The 23,894-nt window shown below is 42.8% G+C and overlaps 1 protein-coding gene across 6 annotated transcripts in view; it reads left to right on the top strand.

The window, feature by feature from the left end:
• CNTLN (centlein) overlaps nt 1-23,894 on the top strand; it is a 254,478-nt gene that overhangs the window by 9,997 nt on the left and 220,587 nt on the right. For 5 of the 6 annotated variants that reach the window (XM_069962065.1, XM_069962062.1, XM_069962064.1 and 2 more), the window contains exons 2-4: nt 305-432; nt 7,606-7,694; nt 23,391-23,475. In XM_069962065.1, coding sequence (XP_069818166.1) covers nt 346-432; nt 7,606-7,694; nt 23,391-23,475 — 261 coding nt within the window. In that variant the 5' untranslated portion in view covers nt 305-345. Of the gene's footprint in view, nt 1-304; nt 433-7,605; nt 7,695-9,320; nt 9,459-23,390; nt 23,476-23,894 lie in introns of those variants that run through there. The other variant, XM_069962066.1, reaches the window with a different exon arrangement.

Below are 23,894 nucleotides of genomic sequence, written 5' to 3'. Positions count from 1 at the left end.
CAGACAGAGGTGGCAGCAGAGAGCACTGTGTCAGACTGGAAAGAAAACACCACTTCCTGCAGGACATACAGCAGCTGACAAGTGCAGTATTGGAAAATTTTTAAATAGAGGTAATTTAAAAATCTGTGTAACTTTCTGGTGCCAGTTGATTTTAAAACTTTTTTTTTTTTTTTTTTTTTTACCAGCGGAGGACTCAGAAGTAAAATATAAACTCAGGTTACATAAATAATTTATTTGTTAAGTAATATTTGGGTCAGATGTTTACACAGTGTTTTAATACTTTTTTTTCACCTATTTGTTGTAGGCCTTTACATCTATGCAGGTACAAATCTAAATGGTAGAAGAATGGCTGCCAAGCTGAATACTCAGGAACACATCCTACAACTTGAAGAAGAAGTAAGCAACCTGAGAGAAGAACTGACCCAGTGCCAGGTAAGAAGTACAAAATACTGGTTAACTCAAATTAATATTGAAGAGAACTTCCTCCATTGATTTATATATTGTACCCCTTATAGTTGAGTTCATTAAAGAGGACCTGTCACCCCCCGCGCCGGGGTGACGGGCTCCCGACCCCCAGATAGATCCCCTTATAGTTACCGCATGTCGCCGAGTCCCGCTGCCGGAGCCGGTCCCGGGACGGAGATATCCCCGTGAGAAGCCGACGCGCGCGCTGTGGAGATGGGTCCGGCGTCCATAGAGAATGAATGGAGCCGGACTCATCTCTGCTGCGCGCACACGGCTCCATTCATTCTCTATGGACGCCGGACCCATCTCCACAGCGTGCGCGCCGGCTTCTCACCGGGATATCTCTGTCCCGGGATCGGCTCCGGCAGCGGGACTCGGCGACATGCGGTAACTATAAGGGGATCTATCTGGGGGTCGGGAGCCTGTCACCCCGGTGCGGGGGGTTACAGGTCTCCTTTAAGTGACATTGAAATGTTGTGATGATTGTCCGTATAAGGTTATGCACTATTAGAACAGCAGTAGTAGTGGTTCTGGTTGCTCATTGATTGACTTTTTTTTATTTATTTTTTTCTAATATTTTTTTTTTTTTTTTTTTAAATTAAACAATAAGCCGTGTCATCCCCCCCCCCTTGCTTTTTTACACGTTTATATTGTATAGAAGTCTATGCAAGGTGCTCCGTATGGTTAGGGAACAATTCCTGCTCTTCACTAGATATATTTTGAGCAGCTCCAGTACTTTTGTACTGCATGCGTGAGTACTGTTTAACCTGCCATACTTTGCAGTGCAACAAAGGAACAATGACTATTCTTTTGGCAATGTCCTATATTTTTTTTTTATTTTGCGTATATCTGCTTTCTTAACCCGAACCATTGAGTAAACAGGTAGCTGCCATAAATGATTACAAAGAACGCCTTTTATTCTTCTATAATCAGAATGTGCACGAAGACGTCTGTGATCTCAATCTTCCAAACTTTCTTTAAACTGCCAGAGTCTGAATAACAATCCAGTCTCAGTGGTACGGCTGCGTGCCTAAGCGTCCCTCTTTTGTCAGTTTCCATTCCACAGTAACTCCTTCTTTAGCTGCATCCATTATTAATAGGAACAACACAAAGGGAAATTCTTTAAATGGAAATGATGAAAGGAAATGTTCTCTCATTTATTATAATTCAATATGATGATGCGCCTGGTGGATGAACTGCTGGAGCCGCTGCTGGTAGCGGGTGACATATTCACAGCTGCTGCTCTAGTTTATCTAATAGAGTGAGTTTTATCTGCAAACTGTCTTGTGTTTATTTTTCTATGCTGATAAGACATATTCTTCTGCAAATAATGTCATTCAGGAAAGGACTCGGTTTAGTATAGCGTATAGCAAAAAGACCAGTGGAAAATGAAATTCTTTGAAAGAAAAATTAACCTTGAGTAATCATAATTTTTTTTCCCGCCATTTACAGAAATTTTATTCTAAAATAGGCATTATGATAATGTATTTACCCCAAATCCCTGTATGTTGAGTAAAGTATACATATAGTACTGTGTAATTGACTGTAAAGTATGCGCATGGTGTTACAGAAGGTTATGTTTACATGTACTCTTACAGGTCATTCCTTATGTGCCAGCTTAAAGGGAACCAGTCATGCCAATTTTGTCTAACAAAGTAAAAATACAGCATAATAATGCTTAATGCAATGTCTCCTTACATATATCTTAAAGGAGAGTTCTGGCAAATTTATTTAAATTTTTTATTATTATAATTTATTATTTTTTATTTTTAAGTATTGTATTGGCCCCAAAAGTTATACAAATCCCCAATATACACTTATTACGGGAAATGCACATAAAGTGCTTTTTTCCCACCACTTACTACTGCATCAAGGCTTCACTTCCTGGATAACATGGTGATGTCACGCCCTGACTCCCAGAGCTGTGCGGGCTGTGGCTGCTGGAGAGGATGATGGCAGGGGGACACTCAGGGACACAGGGCACTGGAGGGACACTGAGCATCCCTCTGCCATCATCCTCTCCAGCAGCCACAGCCCGCACAGCTCTGGGAGTCGGGTTGTGACATCACCTTTTTATCCAGGAAGTGAAGCCTTGATGATGGATTTGTATAACTTTTGGGTGGCAATACAAAACTTTAATAAAAAAATTTCTCCTTTAAGTGTTTCATATGCCATGCTTGTGCCCGAAAACATACTTTAATAATTTTCTGTGCCATATGTTAATTGCCCATCAAGTCATGACCAATGACCAATTTATCTGACAGATTTTTTTAAGCCAAAGACAGGAATTGAATTGAAAAGAGGATAGATCCCAGTCTTTCTTTTATGACCTCTTCTCTATTTATAGCCTGCTCCTGGCTTTGGCTTTAAAAATCTGTCAGATAAATCGGCCAGACATCTGTCGGTCTATTAGGGCCCTAAGTTGCCCTCCCATATCTTCCTCTGTGACGCTACAGGCTCCTGCATTAGTAATTATACGCAGAGAGGCGTGATTATAGATGACCTCCCACCAGCCGTGACCAATTTGGATGGAACATCACCCTGTTGCCTACTTGATGGGTAATAAGCATACGCTTTAGTGCGTGCCCTAATTGTTATTATTATCTTTCAGGAAGATGTTCTTCTATTTTTTCTTGATCACAATAAAAATTTGTTTTGAAAAAAAAAAAAATGTTTCAAGCAGATTAATCTGGGACTTAATGTTTTGAGTCTCCTTCACGGTACACTGCCAATTCTTCATTCAGGTGGTGAGACCAGGGCTAGTCTGTTTACTAGCAGTACTGACGTCTAATTTTTTTTTCCCCTTATTACTTTGGCCAGTGACGAGAGCAACTACCCACAAACTCTTCTCCTCTCTGCCCTGCCTGTATGGTTTAGACCAGGTGTGGGGAACCTTTTCTATGCCGAGGGCCAGTCAGGCATTAATAAAATCATTCGAGGGCCGCATACTGTGCGCGGCAGTAAGTAGTGTGGGTTTGCAGCACCCGGGCAAGGCAAAGTATTGTTCCCCTGGTGTCCCTGCTATTGTAGTTAACCCCCAGTGATGCCCCTTGTAGTCTAATTAACCCCCAAGTCATGCCCCTTGTAGCCTAGTTAACCCCCCCAGTGATGCCTCTGGTAGCCTAGTTAACCCCCCCCCAGTGATGCCTCTGGTAGCCTAGTTAACCCCCCCCCCCCCCAGTGATGCCCCTGGTAGCCTAGTTAACCCCCCCCCCCCCCGTGATGCCTCTGGTAGGCCAAGTTAAACCCCCAGTCATGTCCCTGGTAGCCTAGTTAACCTCCCCAGTCATGTCCCTGGTAGCCTAGTTAAACCCCTCAGTGCCTGTCCCAAATAAAAAAAAAAAAATAAACATCCCACTCACCTTTCCTCCGCTCCCATGCTGCCCAGCTCCTCTCCCCTCTAGCCCGTGCCCGTCTTGTACTGCAGGCGGCGCAAGATGAAATGACGTAATCACGCGCGTCCCGCAGGAGAAGGAAGACTTGCCCCCCCACTGGTGGGGAAGGGGCTGGCACTTACAGCATCCTCCTGTGTCGCAACCTACAAGTTAACCCCCAGTGATGGCCCTTGTAGTCTAGTTAACCCCCAAGTCATGACCCTTGTAGCCTAGTTAACCCCCCCCCCCAGTCATGTCCTTGGTAGCCTAGTTAACCCCCCCCCCAGTCATGTCCTTGGTAGCCTAGTTAACCCCCCCCCCCCCCAGTCATGTCCCTTGTGGTCTAGGCTAATTAACCTCCCAAGTCATGTCCCTGGTAGCCTAGTTAACTTCCCCAGTCATGTCCCTGGTAGTCTAGTTAACCTCCCCAGTCATGTCCCTGGTAGCCTAGTTAACCCCCTCCCAGTCATGTCCCTGGTAGCCTAGTTAAACCCCCCCAGTCATGTCCCTGGTAGCCTAGTTCAAGGGGTATTCCCCCCAAAATGATTTTTGCATTAATATGTTGCCCACCCCTAGCTTCCCATCTTTCCAATATCAATGTATTAAGGATTCTGCACAGTTTTGCTGTTATCCAGCTGTATTCACCCCCACAGATGGCGTAGAATCATCAGACCTCAGTCCAACCCTGACACGCTCCCTGCTCCTTGCCCCGACCCTCCGAGACTGCATCACGTGTCCTCAGTCCCAGCACAGCGAAGTGACTGAGAACACTGATAGGGTGGCTGCTGTGGCTGTCCCCCCATCACCCGTGGCATCCCTCACTCACCCACGGCAACCCCCCCCCTGGCAAGCTCCGCCCCTGGAATTGCCCGCGGCAATCTACGCCCCCCCCCCCCCCGCAATCGCCTGAGGAAAGCTCCGCCCCTCACAATCGCCCCCGGCAAGCTCCGCCCCCCTATCACCAGCGCCACCCGACCCCGCGATCACCGCCCAACCTCTCCACTGCACGATCACCAAGTGGCACCCCCCCTTCGTGATCAGCCATGGGGCACCACCTTCATCCGCAACACTCACCATCTCAGCTCTGCTACACCGTCCCCCCCAACTCAGCTCTGCTACACCGTCCCCCCCAACTCAGCTCTGCTACACCGTCCCCCCCAACTCAGCTCTGCTACACCGTCCCCCCCAACTCAGCTCTGCTACACCGTCCTCCCCCAACTCAGCTCTGCTACACCGTCCTCCCCCAACTCAGCTCTGCTACACCGTCCTCCCCCAACTCAGCTCTGCTACACCGTCCTCCCCAACTCAGCTCTGCTACACCGTCCTCCCCCAACTCAGCTCTGCTACACCGTCCTCCCCCAACTCAGCTCTGCTACACCGTCCTCCCCCAACTCAGCTCTGCTACACCGTCCTCCCCCAACTCAGCTCTGCTACACCGTCCTCCCCCAACTCAGCTCTGCTACACCGTCCTCCCCCAACTCAGCTCTGCTACACCGTCCTCCCCCAACTCAGCTCTGCTACACCGTCACCGCCAACTCAGCTCTGCTACACCGTGCAGGCTAGCACTGTGTTTGGGTTTAACCTAAATTATAATACTATAGGTTTTGTGGTTATTGATGTACTGTTTGCATCATATAATATGAGCTGAAGGAAAAGAAACACTAGCTGAGTCACGAGGATCACTGCAGGGATGATTACATTACCAAAGCAGCCCTTACATCACCAAATAGCTGAGATGGAAGACTTGATTTACCTTTCAGGCGCAGTATGACCCTCTGGAAGAGACTGCCGGGAGAAGATTTTAGGCACACAGGGCAGAATTTATCAACGTACCCGTACAATGGTCTTAAATAAAGCCCCACACCCCAACCACTGGATTTACTTAGAGGTGCACTAAGCAGGTGTAGAATTTTACCAGGCAGAAAGCATAATGTATCTGGGATGGAAGGAGGCCACACCTCGCCCCCACCCTCTGCACTTTTTTCCCTGGCATACACCAGGGTGCACAATAATAACTTCCCTCCACAGTTTTTAGCACAGCAATTTTTTTATTTGAACCCTTTTAAATAAAAAGAAAGAAAATAATTTTTCAAATACCCTGTGTAAATATGTTTTGTACATATGTGTTGTAGCTCCTAAGTCAAACGTTTTGATGTGTGGAGATCTGGGTGCTGAGAACCCAATTGGTTGTTGATTTATGTACTACGGCTAAGCTTGTTTAGCACTTTGTAAGTTTAGTGATGCCTTATAAATTATAGTAATAAAATGTATATAACACCATCAGACTGAACTGCTTACTGTCCCTCATTATACGGTCACAATTGATCTTTTTTCCCCCTCTGTATAGCATGTTCTATTAAATAGCAGAATCCGTTTGTGATGTTATTTATGCTCTTTGGTCAGCACAGCAGGCACAGCAAATGTTTTCCTTCTAATATGCTGCTGATAAACCTCTACTATGCAGACCTGTGCTCTGATCAGCAGGCGTGAAACAAGTATGCTCGACAATCCTTAGGTAGGCTGCAGATTGATTCCTCGCAGGCCTGGACAGCTGGAAAACCTGCTTCCTGTGCCAATTTCAGACGGGATATGGAGCTTTCTTTCAAGAGATGTTGTTTGGCTCTTGTAACCATTCAGGGAGCAATTTTAGCGTCTCTATTAATTGTGCCAAGATGTTTGAAAAGCTGTTTAATAATTAAGCGAAATAAATACTTGCATGCCAGAGCTACTAAAGATGCCCATTCACAGCCAGCTTAGTGTATTGACTTGTAAAAAAGCATTTAACTTACTTTTGATTAAGATTGCTAAAATTGCCTCATTTACAGAGGGAGTACATACGTGAAGATGACTGGCTGAATGAATGTAACAATGGACTGCAAGACACACAGTCCACATATTGTTGTTTTATCACAATGTTTAGCATAGTCTATTTGCAAATACTTATTAGCATATTTTTTTATTTCCTTCTTTCAGTCATGTTTTTGAAGTTTCATATGGTACTATCTGTCATCTAAATTTCTTTATAAATCAGAACTGCCATGACTTATGGTGGGATAGGCATATACAGAATGAGTATAATTTTACTATAATTTTAGTATTTATTATAATTTTTGTATTTATCTATGGTAATAACTAGGGATGAGTGACCTTGCTAAACATTCAGATTCCTCTGAACCTGAATGCTTGACATTTGAATACCGTTGGCTGAAGGCGTTGGATGCCCCCCTTAGGGAGTCCAGGGAAACGTGGATAAATTATCCATGTTTTCCCACACTCCCTAGGGCTGCATCCAACTTTAGCCGCTGGGAGTCCAGTGTTGAGCGTTCAGGTTCAGACGAACCCCAACATTTGGCAATTTTGCTCACCACTAGTATTAACCCCATGTAGGGATTGTAGTAATAATTATTACTGGGTCATAGTAACAAAAAGATTGTTATATTTCGTTTTTTTCTTCCATTAATATCTTGAAAGTTGAACAATGATGTTAGCTCCCCTTCAGCCCTCATTCACACATCTGTATGTTTTTGCAACTATATTTTGAGTCCGCAATCTGCAAAAAAAAAAAAAAAAAAAAAACATCCATTGTGCACATCCATGTCTATTTTTTGTGGCTATGCAATTGCGGACAAACACATTGGTTTCTATGGTCTTATTCACATGTCCAAAATATTTGCAGATTTAGATATAGATGTAGCTATAAATGCAGATAAGATACAGATTTTTTTTTTAAATTGTTTTCTTAAAATTCCTTTTTTGCTTTTTAAAGGCTGACAAAGAATTTGTATGGTCGCTATGGAAGCGTCTTCAAGTATCCAATCCAGATATAACACAAGCCATTGCCTTAGTAGTTGACAGGTAAGTTTGCAACATTTACAAAATCTGTTTTCACTTTTAGCAGAAATATGTCTTCCTCATTTTTGATAGAAGAAAACCCTGAAAAAGCAGTCCGAGTCTGATCCCCTAGGGGAGAGTTGATTGGACAGTCCTACTCATTGACAGCTATCTCTGTAAAGAAAAAGGGGATTCCACCTAGTGACTTCTAAAAGTCCCCATACACCTTAGACTTTAGATAGCAAATTTGGCTGGCATTTCAAGGTGTATCTGGCTGTCTTGAACAACCACCAACAGACTGTGTTGGGGGTGGTGATAGGGGTTAGGCCGTGATTGAAATTCATGTCCGGACCCCTTTGTTCAAAGAGAAGCAAACTGCAACAAGAGCACCATCACTGCATCCCTCCCCTCCCCATAGGGAATACAGGAATACTCAGCTGTATTGAACGTTCCTGTGTATGGGGAGAACGGGCAGGAGACATATCTGATGGCTGGACTATCGTTCGTCCGTTAGTTTTTGAAGGTGTATGGCCACCTAAAAGGGGATATACTGGATTAGAAAACACACAGCTGCTTTCTTGAAAAAACTGAGCCGACTCTGTCCTCAGGTTGTGTGTGGTATTACAATTCAGCTCCATTCACATTAATAGAACTGAACTGCAAAACCACATCCAAACTTGGGACAAAAGTTGTTCTGTTTGGGGAATTAGAGCGAGTGGGTATGCTTTATTTATTTTGGCAGCATCCAGGGCCCTGAACAATGCCTTCGTCCGTTAGTTTTTGAAGGTGTATGGCCACCTAAAAGGGGATATACTGGATTAGAAAACACACAGCTGCTTTCTTGAAAAAACGGAGCCGACTCTGTCCTCAGGTTGTGTGTGGTATTACAATTCAGCTCCATTCACATTAATAGAACTGAACTGCAAAACCACATCCAAACTTAGGACAAAAGTTGTTCTGTTTGGGGAATTAGAGCGAGTGGGTATGCTTTATTTATTTTGGCAGCATCCAGGGCCCTGAACAATGCCTTTAAAGTGGTTTTCCTGACATATAGAATTTTAAATATTTTTGATTGGACTGCTATTTAAAAAAACAAACAAAAAAACAACAAAAAAAACCTGTATATACAGTATTTGCCTACTTGTTTTCCCCTCCGCTCCTGGTGTAACGTCATCTGTTTCCTCACCTGTTGCTCTTTATTCTACTTCAAGGCGGACTTGTGTCAGCATTGACAGCCAGCTCAGCCAATCCTTGGCTGCATTGGTGACCCATCTCAGTCATTGATTAGCTTAGCAGGCAATTATTACGAGACCGTCTTGGAAACAAGAATCAGAACAGTGAATGGAGAACTCGATAACCCTGTCCAAGCAAAATATCATTAATTTTATATTCCCAGACTCCTGCTTTAATATCTCAGTAAAGTCTGTTGTCGCCAAGAGAATTCACATCTGGTTACACAGTGGCCCAGATTTATCTGCCTTGGACAAAAATGTGTCCGATTTTTGTCTTTGACAGATTGGTAAATCTGGGCCAGTAAGTTCCTTTGACCACTTGCGTTGGGTCATTTAGGGTTGAAGCCTTATTCTTGGGTAGCTTTCAGTAAAGGACAATAAGCAACATCTTACGGTTTTGAACTTGCATTCATTTCAGTATTTAGCACAAGGTGAAACCTGCTCAGTATATTGTTCCTGTGAGTAGTTAAAGAATTTTCAGAAATAAACAGCAAAACAAGGAACGTCTTTGCTGTGCAAATGAGCAGAAGCCTTGGGGACACATGAAAACCTCCAGGTATTTCTATCAAGCCATTGTAACAGTCTATAATGTACTTTCCAACTACTTGAAATACTATTGATCTTTGCAATATGCAAACAGGGTCACTTGTTTTCTTTGTTGCTTTGTGATTGTATCATAGAAATAGGTAGAGGGAAGAGCTAGAGTAAATCCACCTGGACTGATCTTCTACACAAGAGGCTTTTATAGACATACTCAGCTCAGCCCTATTCATTTTTTCCTCCTAATTTGAGAAATCTATGACAGTGTGAAATCTGCATTCATTTAGAGTCATATGCATACTCCTGTCTTGGAAGAAAAACTTCTGCATACTTGTTGAGTTATATAATTTACATTTTAACAGTTCTTTATTAAACTTTATAATAAAGGATCAAAACCTGTTTCTTTTATAAACTATTCTGAAAGGGGTATTCTCCTCTAAGCTTATTAGCCCCTATGCATAGGATGGGGATAACAAGCTGATTGCTCAAGGTCCGACCACCGGAACCTCCACTGATCAGTTATTCCTGCTCCATTCATTCTTCATGGGGCTGCTGGGCACAGACTGTGGTGACAGCACAGGTGCTGTGAGCACTCTATTCATTACATTACAATTGCCTGTTTTGGTATCAGTGGGGTCCTGGTGGCTGAAATGTGAATACCTCTTTAACCCCTTAAAGGACAACTCCCACAAAAAATTTTTTTTGCTCATTTAACACACATTACAAAGTTATATAACTTTGTAATGTGGTTAAATACCCGGCCTGGCCCCCTTCCCCCACTTTCGGACCCCCGACCCCCCACCCCGGAAGTTAAGGAATGTATACATTACCTATTACGATCGTCACGGTCCTCTTCTCCGGGGCGGCATCTGGTGACGACGACGTCAGAGCCGAGGGGCGGTCCAGGTCTTCTTCCTCCTCGGCGTCTTCATGCAAAGTGAATGGGGATGAAAAGGCTGCTGGTGCACATGCGCACCAGCAGCCTTTTCATTGGCTGGAGCGCATCACATGGCTTCCAGCTTGCTCAGCCCTGATTGGCTGAGCTTGCTGGAAGCCATGTGATGCGCTCCAGCCAATGAAAAGGCTGCCGGTGCGCAAGCGCACTGGCAGCCTTTTCCATCCCCTGGACCCGGAAGTTGGAGACATCGCTGGATGGCGGAAGGCGGCGACGGAGAGGCGGACGGCGGGCGAATCGAGTGGCGATCGTCACCGGAGAGATGGTGAGTATGGTGTCTGTGTGTGTCTGTGTTTTTTTTTTTTTTGGGGGTCCCGCGGGAGTTGTCCTTTAAGGTCAAAGCCAATTTTCGTTTTTGCGCTTTTGCTTATTCCATTTTAAGTTTAAAAGTCAACAGCGCTTGCATTTTTTCACCTAGAGACGTATATGAGCGCTTATTTTTTGCGAAACCAATTGTACTTTGTAATGACAGGCATTATTTTTCCATAACATATGCTGCGAAACCGGAAAAAAATCATTTGCGCTGTCAAATTGAAAAAAAAACTAATTTGTTTTGATTTCGGGGAGTTTTGCATTTACGCCGTTCGTCCCATGGTAAAACTGACTTGTTATGCATGTTCCTCAAGTCGTTACGATAACTATGATATATAACATGTATAACTTATATTGTATCGGATGACCTGTAAAAAATTCAAACCGTTGTTAACAAATATACGTTCCTTAAAATCGCTCCATTCCCAGGCTTTTAGCGCTTTTATCCTTTGGTCTATGGGGCTGTGTGAGGTGTCATTTTTTGCGCCATGATGCGTTCTTTCTATCGGTACCTTGATTGCGCATATATGACTTTTTGATCACTTTTTATTACATTTTTTCTGGATTTGATGCGACCAAAAATGCGCAATTTTGCACTTTGGAATTTTTTTGCGCTGATGCCGTTTACCGTGCGAGATCAGGAATGTGATTAATTAATAGTTCGGGCGATTACGTGTGCGGCGATACTAAATATGTTTATTTATTTGTTTATTTATTAATTTATATTTATAAAATGGGAAAAGGGGGGTGATTTGGACTTTTATTAGGGGAGGGGATTTTTTATTAATAAAAACACTTTTTTACTTTTTTTTTTTACATGAACTAGAAGCCCCCCTGGGGGGCTTGTATATAGACAGCACTGATCTCTCATAGAGATCAATGCTGTGTATATACACAGCAAAGATCCATGAGATCGGTCATAGATTACTATGGCCTGCTGCAGGCCATAGCAATCTATTGCCGAGCCGGGATCAGCGTCATTCCGACACTGAGGCCCGGCACGGGCAGAAGAACGGATCTCCCCCCCGCGATCGCATTGCGGGGGGGAGATCCGACCCACTAGACACCAGGGATGTTGTGCATAAAGCACTTCAATGCAGCTGTCAGGTTTGACAGCTGCATTGAAGTGCTTAATTAGCCGGCGCACATGTGCCCGGCTGCACATGTCAGCCGGGATCAGCGCCGTTCAGAGCGGGGTCCCGGCGGGCACCATGACGTATCAGATACGTCATGGGTCGCTAAGGGGTTAAAAGGGTTGTCCCATGATTAAATATTCATTTACTCTGTTACACCAGTCAAAGCATAGCAAATTTTTAATCTGCATAATTTAATAAAATGTTGTTTTATTTTAATGTTGCAGTTACTGTGTCCTCTGCTGTTCTTTTAGGATGCCACCTAATTTGTCCAGTCCAGGTGGTGACACATGCCCAGTAGCTCACCAGCATCTACGTAGTAGAAAAGTGTTGTTCTCACAGTACCGTATTTTGTAAGATACAGAGGCAAAGCACTTGCTGCTAAGTGCTTTTGTTCTAGTGATTGGTGGTGGTCTCAGAACCTGAACCCCATCAATAAAAACCTCTGACATGTCGCTATGACATTTAAATGATAGGTACACTTTAAGACTTTGTTCCCACTACGTACTGATAAGTGCAAACAATGAGCATTGTTGTGAACATTGTCCGGATTTAATGTTCATGGTCATTTTTCCCAGACGTTGTTTTACAAGGGCCGTGGTTTAACGTTAAACGACGGCTCTTCACTAAAGAATGGCCGTTGTTTCTACGTAGTGGAAACATAACCTAAAGGGGTATTCCCAATTCAGTTCCCAATTCACTTATCCACAGAACAATGATTAGTAATTAGCATTTTTTTAATGTAGTGCCAACATATTTCCCTGTACTTTCCAATTCTGGGCGTGCATGCATTAGGCATTGCAATCCATAGAACTGGTGCAGCTCGTTTAAAGTCCTGAAGACCGGAGTGAGAGGTGCGTATTATGGGGGATGTTAGTGGTAAGTCATTAGCGGAGCGTAAAGCACGGGTTGGATGGTAGACATTAGGGAGGAGATGTAGGGAGGTGCAGCACAGTGGAGAGTTGTGTGAGTGCACAAGATATAATATTGTACTCTATGCTGAAAAGGCAGCCAGTGTAGTGACTGGTACAGGGGGAGGCATTGGTGTAGCGTATGGACAGGGAGATGAGCATTAATAATGAACTGGAGAGGAGAGAGCTTAGAGAAGGGAAGGCCGGTTAGTAAGAAATTGCAGCAGTCAAGACTGGAATGAATCAGAGTGACAATGAGAGTTTTATCCGTTTTAACAGTAAGAAAGGGACGGATTTTAGAGTTTTTTATTTTTATCATTATATTATAACCCCAAAGACTGAATTCTTACTGTCTTGGAGTTATGGTTGCACCACAGAAAAGGGAATGTTAGGTGGAGGTTGGTTAGCAACGGGAGGAGATACAAGAAGTTAAGTTCATGTTGAAGATTCAAGTTCAAGATTGAGCTTTACAAATAGGAGAGACATAATGTTAGAGATGACAGACCTACAAAGCACCCATCACTGATGTCAAGGGAGGAGATGTGTAGCTAGATGATGTCATCGGCATAAAGAAAGCCAAACTTTCTGATAGTTTGTCTAATGGGGGAAGTGTAGAGTGAGAAAAGGAGGGGACCCAGGGTTGACCCCAAAGGAACTCCAACAAGGGGAGGAGAAGAGGTAGAGCTACTGAATGATATTCCAGAGGAGCAGTCAGAGAAATAGGAGGGAAATCGGGAAAAAGCAGAGTCCTTAAAGCTTGTAGAAGCGTATGGCTGGAGTGGAGCACATTGAGGAGAACATGATGGTGTTAAATGCTGCAGATAGTGGGTTAGACGAGAATATACCAGATGTTCCAAGAGTTTAGAGATGAAGGGAAGTTTAGACAGGTCGATATTTGGCTGCAAAGGATGAAGGATGGGTCCAGAGATGTGTGTTTTTTTTCCAGAAATGGGGTATTAATGTAATGTTTACAACGGCACAGTAGTGTAGAAAGTCTGCAGATTTTCTGTAGACATTCAGCATGCCTAGAGCACCATTGAACAAAGAGATCGTCATGTGAGTTCTGAGGGGCCGTTCACACTACGGAATCGGCGTGGAGATTCCTCTCAGAACCCCTGCTCACGGACTCTGCGCTGAATTCCACCTGCTATGTCTTTCAATAGGAGGTCTCACCCCCAACCCAGCCCCCGCTCTGCTCAAAGAATTGAAATGTCAATTCTTTGAGTTGAAAGTGGAGGCGCGCAAGACCTCCCATTAAAAAACACAGCAGGCAGGATTTGGAACAAAGTTTCCTGGCAGGGGTTCAAAGCAGAATCTCCACCCTGATTCTGTAGTGTGAACGGGCCATTAGGGGTGAAAATTTGTGATTGAGTAGGAGAGGCTAAGGTTAGGAACTTGGCAAAGTCTATAGAAGGTCAGATCTGAGCTATTCCTACCCTTGTTTGTTAGTCTGAAAGCTGAGATAGGCCAGGGGAAGAGGTTAGGGCTTAATCCCACGCTCAGTAATCCACGGAGGTTATGGATCGTGGACTCGCAGCTTTCCCAGTGTTCGGTATCTATATAATGCCTGGAGAGCTGTAAGTGTTTCAATCTTCTCAATAATGTACTGATATGTAATGAGAGAGATGTACTGTATCGTTCACTGAGAAGCAGGTTGGAATCTCCCTATTTGTATAGTTTTGACAGCTCAATGCCCCTTATTTTTATATTATTTTCAAAAGGGGCTTTAAATTAAATATGTGGACTGTGCACAGTACAATGTAATTCCTTACTGCCGAGGTAAGACTGGTTAAGAGTTAATCAGACCATGACTAAATACTAATGTATTAGTACACATGTTATGTGGGAACTTTTGATATACTATACTGCTCAGTTTTGTTTTCTTTTGCAGACTAAATCAGTTTTTTTTCATTGATTCTTTCATATTTTTTTCCTTACTGTAAAGACTTTCGCTTCGGGAATGTGGTAACAAAGGATATAAAGAGATAGACACTATAGCAGCAATTGTCTATATCCTATGAAATGTTAATATCTCATTTCATTAAAAATTCCCCTAGCATCAAGCACAAGTCAACATTCCATGGAGAAGAGAAGCATTATGCAGCCCGCATGTGTGCATATCTGCATATTGGAGCACAAAATATTGACATGATAATTGCAGTCAAGCCTGAGTGAGCAGTGGCCACTGGGATTTCAGCTGGTGTTGTACCAACTGGATGGCTGCTCAGGACACAGTTTGAAATTCAAGGTGCAAGTTAGCACTTTATTCAGCACAGGAAGGCATCATTTAAAATTCCTTAGGGGATGCCCTGGTGAAGCGCAGATGTTAAAGCAGTCTGTTCACAAATGCTGAATTTTTTTCTGATTTATTTATTTATTTTTCAAAAACTCTTTAAAAGGATTATAATCTTGTATTTAAAAAAAATGCTCATAGTCCACAGTGACAACCTGATATTTCTATTATATGATGATCAGAGGGCACACTGTTTTGCCACAATATTGCGCAGACACTGGTCAGTACGTGTGGACACAGTTTACTCTGCATTCAGTACCTGCGACATTAGGACCTTTAAACCCAAACCCTGGTTATGATCTTTGCAACATATGTATAACGTATGCATCAATGCATACATAACTATAAAGTATCATAATACCATCATAACCACAGGAGCTAAATCTGAATCCAAAGGACACAATACATCATAAGGATCCTTTTGGAGACATCAATCTTTGGCCATCCACGCCAGCAAACAAGCACTGATCAGCAAGATAGGCGCTCACTTGCCATGCCTCCACACAACTCAACTAATTAAGCGGTCGATGTATTGTTCATGTTGTACTGCCCGCACAAAAGATGCAGTCAGTTGTTATGTGGTCGTTTTCCTGCTTCTCGACTGATCACTGACACTTACACGGGGCGCTTCTAGCAACGCTCATTGCAGATAGTGTAATCTGCCCATGTAAAAGGGCCTTTAAAAAAGCTAATATATAACAGAACAAAGAACAAATGTCAAAACAGTGACATAAAGAGGCAGAGGGTGTCAAATCAAGCAAATAAAGCATCCGGTACACATCATGCATATAAATGTAATCTAAGTGGGTGATAAAAGCCATGGTATTTCTCAACCTTTTCTGCCTCAGGGCATTCCTTGGGAAAACAATGTTACCTTGGGACACCCCTACCAAATAATGTTCTACAAAATATGAAAAACTGAATTCAGTGACTTTTTCTTTGATGTGAGGCGTTCACTTTCCCTTTTTCTCTCTTCGTCTTCATCTCCGAACCGGCCAAACATTTTAGGCTCTGGACTTTTCCAGCCATTTACTTCCCTTATGCCTACCTATAGGGTTCCAGCTACCACAGTAGTAATTCTGCTGTTTGTTGTCATGCATTGGCCCCCGTATGTAATGGTGTCCGCCCTGCTGTACCCCCATATATTAATGATTCTCCCTGCTAGCCCCCTGATGTTTAGTAGTAATGCCCCCCCCCCCCCCCAGGTCTTGTTCCCCTCGTTGTACCGGCAACTTGTGAGCCCCAGGGATGGATCTTCTGGCGGGCGAGATGATGCAATATAATTGCTGAGTTCCATAGGCTGCAGGCATGAAGTTCTCGCAGCTTAGCTTATGGGAATGAATGGAGGCAGTAAACACTGACAGATCCCGCTGCTCCATTCTGTTCACTCTAATGTTTGCCCATGTTAAAGGGGTTGGCCACTTTATAGTAAAATTGCTCAGTGTACAGTATTAGTAAGTGTACTTACTGTATATACTGACAGCAGCTCCCTGTGTACCTCAGAGAGCTAATATCAGACTCCCCTCCTCCAGGCTGGTCTGTCCTGCTCTGTGATCCATAAGATTGCTTACATGGAGGAGCATGTGACCATGCCCTGTCCCCTGTGTCCACCACTGAGCCTGTATATGTCTATGGAGAACACAGTGGACAGGGCATGGTCACATGCTCCTCCATGTCGGCCATTTTATGGACTGAAACAAAACAGAGCAGGGCACCACAGCCTGGTGAAGGGGAGGCTGATTTTATCTCTATAAGGTACACAGGGAGCTGCTGTCAGTATATACAGTGAGTACACTTACTAATACTTTGTACTGACCTATTTTACTATAACCCCTTTAAGTAACAGTGAGCGATCAAGTGAGCAGTGCATACCCAAAAGAGGTGTAGCCCCAGTTTCGAGGGATGCTTAAAGTGACAGTGTCATCATTCCCACCAGAATACCACGGCACCCTGGTTGGGAAACGCTGAGAGGATCGACACCATGGATTAGTGTCATTCCTCTAAGAGCCTCTCTCAGATGCTATACACACACAGGAAATTTCCTAGGGCACCTCCAGTATATATAAATTAGTTTCTTATAGGTAGTAATGGTATTGACCAGGAAAATCCAACTATTACATTTTGGGGGTCCAACAACATAATAAAGACTCGATACTCCTCTGCCCCCGTGTCCCTGCAATCCTGCACGTCTGGTCTCCTGAATTTACTGGGTTCCTGTGTTGTCACAACCTGGCAGGAACTACCTGCACAGAGGCTTAGAGGTCTCCCACCTCACATATTGATTAGCTGAGCTGGCATTTCTGAGCAGGGTCGTGACATCACGGGACTGGGACATCCAGGAGACCAGCAGGTGACCATGAATGGTGGCGCTGCACTGCTGAGGCACTGGGATGGGTAAGTATCGCTTCATTATTATGCCCTCTGCCCTCCTTGGGTTTTTAACTTTGTCCGGAGTTTTCCTTTAAGTCATATCATAGTGAGAAAATATGAAGTTTCTATTTTCATTGGCTGATAGAATGGGTGGCCTTAGCTATGAAAGGGTGGGAATAGAGCATAGATATCAAACCTCTGGGGCCCTATTATATAATTACAAAAGTTATGGGACATTCACTTAGTTCCTGCGTTTTGGATGTTTTCTGTGATTTGTAAGGACACAAATGGTACAACTGCCTGTTCTCCAGACAAACATAGTCTAACTTATTAGTAACTTTTATTAGGAATCAGAAATCCATGTAATTCTAAAAGGCTCACTTTTTTTCACAAGCGAAAAACATTTTAGTGTGCTTTCAGTTCCTGTTATTACTAGAAAAGGAGAGACTCCTTAGATCTTAGTGGTAGGGACCTCAAACAAATTGAAATTTTAGGACTTGGGAGTTACAGGTTAGGCTACACGTTCCATAGTTTTGAACCTGAATTATGGTCAGATTTAAGGCCCATTGATTTCAATTGGGCTGTTTACACTGTCAATATATTTTACAGATCCGCAGTAACTGACAAGTACGGACCGTAATTGCTAACTATCCCCTTTTCCTTTTTTGCTGATCTGCAAAAAAATACGGATTACACATGCAAAATACGGATGTAATATGGATGATTTTTTTTTTTTTTGTACATTTTGGACGAATATTACGAATGACTGCAGACATTATATACTGTCCTAAAAAACTACTTTAGTGTGAATGTAGCCTAAGGCTGTATTTATCCAGTATGTCACAGCTATCTGTCAGCATCCCACCAAGAAAGAATTGCTGACAAATACTGTCGGAACTGTAGCAGGTTCTATTTATTTTAGTGGACCAAACGTAGTTAGCTAGTGACTACGTGTATGCTGTTTTCCCTCTGCAAATTCAGGATACAGTAGTATGTTAACTGTAAATTGGCGTATAGTAGCAGGATGTGGCCTGTTACGAACTGCCCACATTTAGGCCATTGAAATGAATGAGGCCTGCCTCAGGCACCACAATTTATAAACACATATATGCACCCTTACTTAGCTAGATGCCAATAACTGTGATGTACTGCACAAATGCAGTGTGAACCCAGCTTAACTCCACGCAAAGCTGCCAAAATGACCATCATTCTTAGATAGCTAGGCTAGGTATTTCCCTATTTATGTTCCAATACTCGCAACCGAGTGGGACTTAAAGGGCTAGGTACCAGGATGGTTTGGTGATCTCCCCACTGGGAGGCACCCCCTTGGCAATAGGCTTCCCTCCCCTGGAGGGATATCTGGCTATTCCTGTGTTTTGAGACTCGTAACTGAGACTCCACGGACCCTTCTTTTGCATCATTCTTAGATGCACGAACCTGTGTGTCATAACATGCAATTGCTTTATGTGTCATCTTTCCTGGATTAGAAATGGTTAACTAGCAATTAAAAAAGTAAGCTAACAAACTATCTAGAGAAAATGGTATCGATTAGTCTTCAGTGGTCACATGTTCAACATATTTATCTCTTTTGAAACATTTTCAAGCCATAAGCAATATGTTAATGCTGTGTATTGATATTGTCTGATGACAGGGTTTGTTGTCTTCAGGCCAAAAGCTTAATTAGCTTCTATTCCACTACAGTTGGGCCATATGATCCCTGGAGAGATGAGGGACTTGGTAATTTAGGTAGCAGTATAGAGATAAAATCAATAGTAAAGAACATCATGATTATAGAAGGATATTCATCTTCTTACATTAGTGCTAAAAAGCCTATTGTTTTGCACCCAAAAAATAAAATGTATCTTATGGATGTATTTCTGGCATTGGTAAATTTATGTGCAGTTCATTGGTCTGTCCCTTACCCTCTACTATAGATTAGGAGAACTGACAACCAAAAGCATGCAGTGCACATGTGGTGCAGCCAGGGGAGAGTCATTGCTGCCACTGCCACCTGTCTATCTAGAATTCACAGTTTTTTGCTCCTATCACTGTGCATAGAGAAAAATCTGTCAGTCATCAGTGGAGACAGCAGTTGCAGTGACACCTTTCTGTCAGCACCGGCTATGTTTTGAGTATTTCCCTATTTAGGTTCTCCTAATATGTCATTGTTGTGTGCACTGCTACAATTAAAGAGAATGTACCATTGTTCAAGTCAAGTATCTATGTTAAACATATATTACTATACTTAAAGTGACACTTTCACCCCCTTTTTGCATTCTGACTTCTCTACACAGGTGTAAAGGGTAAATTTAGCAGTTTTCATACCTTATTTTATATCATACGTCATGGTGCAGTTGCAGTGAAGCCCCGCCCCCTTAGCACAAACTGCAGTTCATAAAAGATCACTTTTTACTTGAACAAGCACAATGACGTGTGATATAAAATAAGGTATGGAAACTACTAAATTTACCTTTTACACCTGTGTAGAGAAGTCAGAATGCACAAAGGGGGTGACAGTGTCACTTTAAGCATTTAAATTGCCACCGCTCACAGTCACCTGCGACCTCCTGTAGCTCCAGGTGCTGTTACATCACGACCCAGTTCAGAAATTTCCTCTTGGCATAACGCAACACCTGTAGTCACTGACTGGCTGAGTGGGTAGTTTCTGCCGAGTTGTGATGACAGAGAGAAAACAGGAGACCAAAGGCCGAAGAGTGAGCTAGTGGCACTGCAGGTAAGTAATACTTTTTTTTTCCTTCTAATTATGTTAGGCCAGGCTCTCACATAATTTATAATGTGCAGCAATTTCCTCATATACAGTATGTTGTCTGGCTCCTCAATTCCTCCTGGAATTGTTGAAATAATAACCATTTTTTAATACAGTATATAGACACTACTCAACAAGGAATTAGGGATATTTGGCTTGTGGATAAAATTTTAGAATGAACCAAAAATGTACTCTAACCTTTGAATGTGAACCTAATGTGGCCTTCTGTAAACTTTTGAAAAAATATTCAATGTTTCAGTACTTTTTGCACAACTTGCTGTTCTTGCAAGGAGCTTGTTAGGTGGGGCTTTATAGTAATGTTACAGTGTGGACAGGTGTGTCTAGTCTATACACATCTTCCCTGCTCATACTACTTTAATAACCTAGTAATCATTGATCCAGCCATTTTGCACTACATGAACAACACAGGCAACGTTCATCTTCTTGGATTACAATGCTCCAGCTCATGGAGGTTGTATCATTAGGGAAATGCTGCTGGAGACTGTAGCCCAGAACCTCATTGACCTGAAGGCTGCCCTTCAGGATGAGTGAGGTGCCATGCCTCAGCAGACAATAAGTCGACTTGTGAACAGCATGAGACATCATCGTCAAGCTGTAATTAATGCCCAAGGACTGCATGCTTGTACGTAAATGCCCTACCTGCAAGCCAAATATCCCTTTTTGTGAGAGATGTATATAAAGGTAAAAATGGAAGTACATTATGTCGAAATGACACTTCATAAATAACATTCTTTTATACACCTTGTTCATGTTTTTGTCAACATCCCAACCCATCTTCAGTCGTCATTCACAAATAATGATTATTCTATGTCTATAATATTTCATCTTTGGGCACCTCATTAAAAATGGGCCAAGACCCAGAAAAACCTGATGCGATCTTATCCGTGAACTTCTTGCGTGTGCTAAAACACTTAGAAAAATAGTCTGTTAATGATGTGGAATAAATTGTCAGATTTGGGGAGATGATGAAAACTAAATATGGATAATTCTTGTGGCTCTGTGCAGCTCAGTTAAATGTTTAAAATGTTAGCCTCAAGGGAAAGTGATTGGTGCTTAAAAGTTTTACAAATTGACAGCATCTCCTTACTCCATTTTTCATCCTAAAGAAGTCTGCAAATATCCGTAGCTCAAGTCATTATGGTACATCAGTGATTCTAATTAGCTAAACAGGAGTTTGTTTCAGTCATTGATCTTCATAAACCTCTTGACAGAGCCTAATTTCTTGGTGTTTTCCCCCCTAATCTCTTGGCCTTTTTAGTAGGACATGTAGGATATTACTTTGAAGCACAAAATGCAATACAATAGACAATGTAATTTGGTTCCATTGCAATTCATTGTCTGTATTTTATGAAAATTAAATCATGTTGTTTTTTTTCTTTTGACATTTAGTTAGTGTTAATTATATAGCATGTGTTACTTTTCATTTGTGAATTAGGAAAAGCAATAGGTTTATAAGTTTCACAGAATTATTTGCACGTAAAACAAGACCAGTCGCATTTGAAAAATATGTCTTTGTCCATAATGCCAAAAGTGGCTGTGGAGTGAACAGGTTAAGGAGACTGGGCATTTCCCCTGCAGTATAAGTGTCTACAGTTATCTACATAGAAACATGGAAGCACAGTCCTTTTAAAGAAATTACCTGTTGGGTTGTGAGGAAGTTTAGGAGACCAGAGGGTGACAAGAGCTGGTGGCACTGCGAGGGGACCGTTAAAGGGGTATTTTCCCCCAAGAGGTAAAAAAATTACCAGAACCTATCTGATCTTACTCACCAAGTCTCCACGAGTATTCTAAGCCGTCTCCTCTGTTTCTAGCTGCCAACTTTCCTGAGTTACAAGTCTTTCTAAAAGGTGGTCTATATCCATGATGGGAAACCACATTTTCCATCATGCAGTACTTCTGCCTATTTGGTCCATGATGTAGCTGAGCTGATATCTACATGATACAGCAAAGTTGAGGTAGTACAGGCGGCATAGTGAAGTAGCAGAGGTGAGGCAAGGGGGTTAGTTGGGGAAGTGCTGATGATGTCCCGGGGGGACACAGGGATGCTGCGGGGGAATGGTGTCCGGGTTGGCCGGGTTGCTGCGGGCAGGGGAAGAGGACAGTGGGTGGTGGGGGATGATGTCGCGGGGGAGGGTCCGGATTCCTGCTGGAGGTGAGGATGATGTCTGGCAGCAGTCAAGGGAAGTTGCGAAGGATCATGTCTGGGGTGGCAGCAGTCAGGGCATGCAGAAGGGGATGATGTCTGGGGGGCAGGGGGATGATGGGTTATTCCTGCGGTGGCCTGTGGCTAAGGAGACGCAGGGGTGATGTGAGCTACATGCCCAGGGTTACAACAGGTCCTGCTCTTGTGTGTGTGCAAGCAGGGGGTGCACACTGTAACTGGAACAGGCACACTGATTGGTCAGGCGTCCTCCCTCTCCTCAGTAGGCAGGGTTATAATCGCTAACCCGGCCCATTGAAGAGGCGGAGGACACATTATCCTGACACGGAGGGTGAAGGACAGCATCTTTTTTGCAGTAAAAGGGAGTGAGAAAGCAGAAAAAGCACCCAAACCACACAAAACACATAATAACTTGCTTTGACCAATATGTAAAGCTATGGGTGGGCTATTACCTTGTGCAAAAAATATTTTTTGGGGGGAATACCCCTTTAAAGCTTAAATCTGTGCCAGCTCTGTGCCGGTATAGATTCCACTGTGCAACGTATGGCCAGCTGCTGCAGTGGCAGATTCTTTTTTTAAAGGGCTTAGTGCCCCTTAAAAATTCTGCCCAAACGAAACACAACAAAAAAACTTACAGAGGAGCTGTAAAAACATAACTGTAATTTTTGTTATCTAATCTTTAATGCTAAAGGGGTTGTCCAGAGAACAGAACACAGTTGAAGTCTTCTGCTCCCCGGCACTCACAGTGATTCCATATTTAGGATATGTGGAGGGCTCAAGTGAATATCCCAGTCTCATTGTGTGCAGATGAATCCACGCCTACACATGATGTTCAATAGCTGCATGATGTTGCTTCAACATTGATGACTGTATGGTTCCAAAGCCTGGCTACATAGAGAAATATAAAGTTGTTACAAAGTGATTTGCTGCTACTTAACATAGACATGGACATTTATTCCGTGGTCAAGGTTTAACAACTTTACAAAATAAATTAAAAATGTATAATTTTCTTTGCTTTTCATCAGGGAAAAAAGTAAAACAGAGACCAAAGACAGAAAAGTTCTGGAAATCTTGCAAACAAAGGACAGCAAAATACAGGAGTTGGAACAGGTTTGTATTGTCTACAACTTCACGTTTATAGAGAATGGCACATGGAGCTTAGATGATTTGTTTAACACTAGTGACTCAAAAGTTTAAAGACTTTTCCTATAAAGGGGGTCCTCACTTATTTTCAGGGGACAGTAACATACAGTATATGATTGCTACTTTTGGGAGCCTTCAGATTTCATTATGTAGGCTTCCTCGTGGGAGGTACAGAGGATACACCCCCCTGCCCCTATCTTATATTATTAGGGATCTTTATAGTCCCAGGGGTCCAACATTTACCACACTCTTTTTTTTTTTTTTTTTTTTTTTTTTTTAAATCTTCATGATTACATCTTTATTTTCACAATATCTGGCTTGGCTACTTGGCTCTTTTTTGTTAGCTGAAAAATTTTTCTCTTGTTTTGGTGCTATTAGTGTTTTAT

Source organism: Dendropsophus ebraccatus, chromosome 3 (assembly GCF_027789765.1).
Source record: "Dendropsophus ebraccatus isolate aDenEbr1 chromosome 3, aDenEbr1.pat, whole genome shotgun sequence".
Lineage (NCBI taxonomy): Eukaryota > Metazoa > Chordata > Amphibia > Anura > Hylidae > Dendropsophus > Dendropsophus ebraccatus.
Note: the sequence above shows the minus strand (reverse complement) of the source record. Positions and strands in the feature narration are given on the sequence as shown.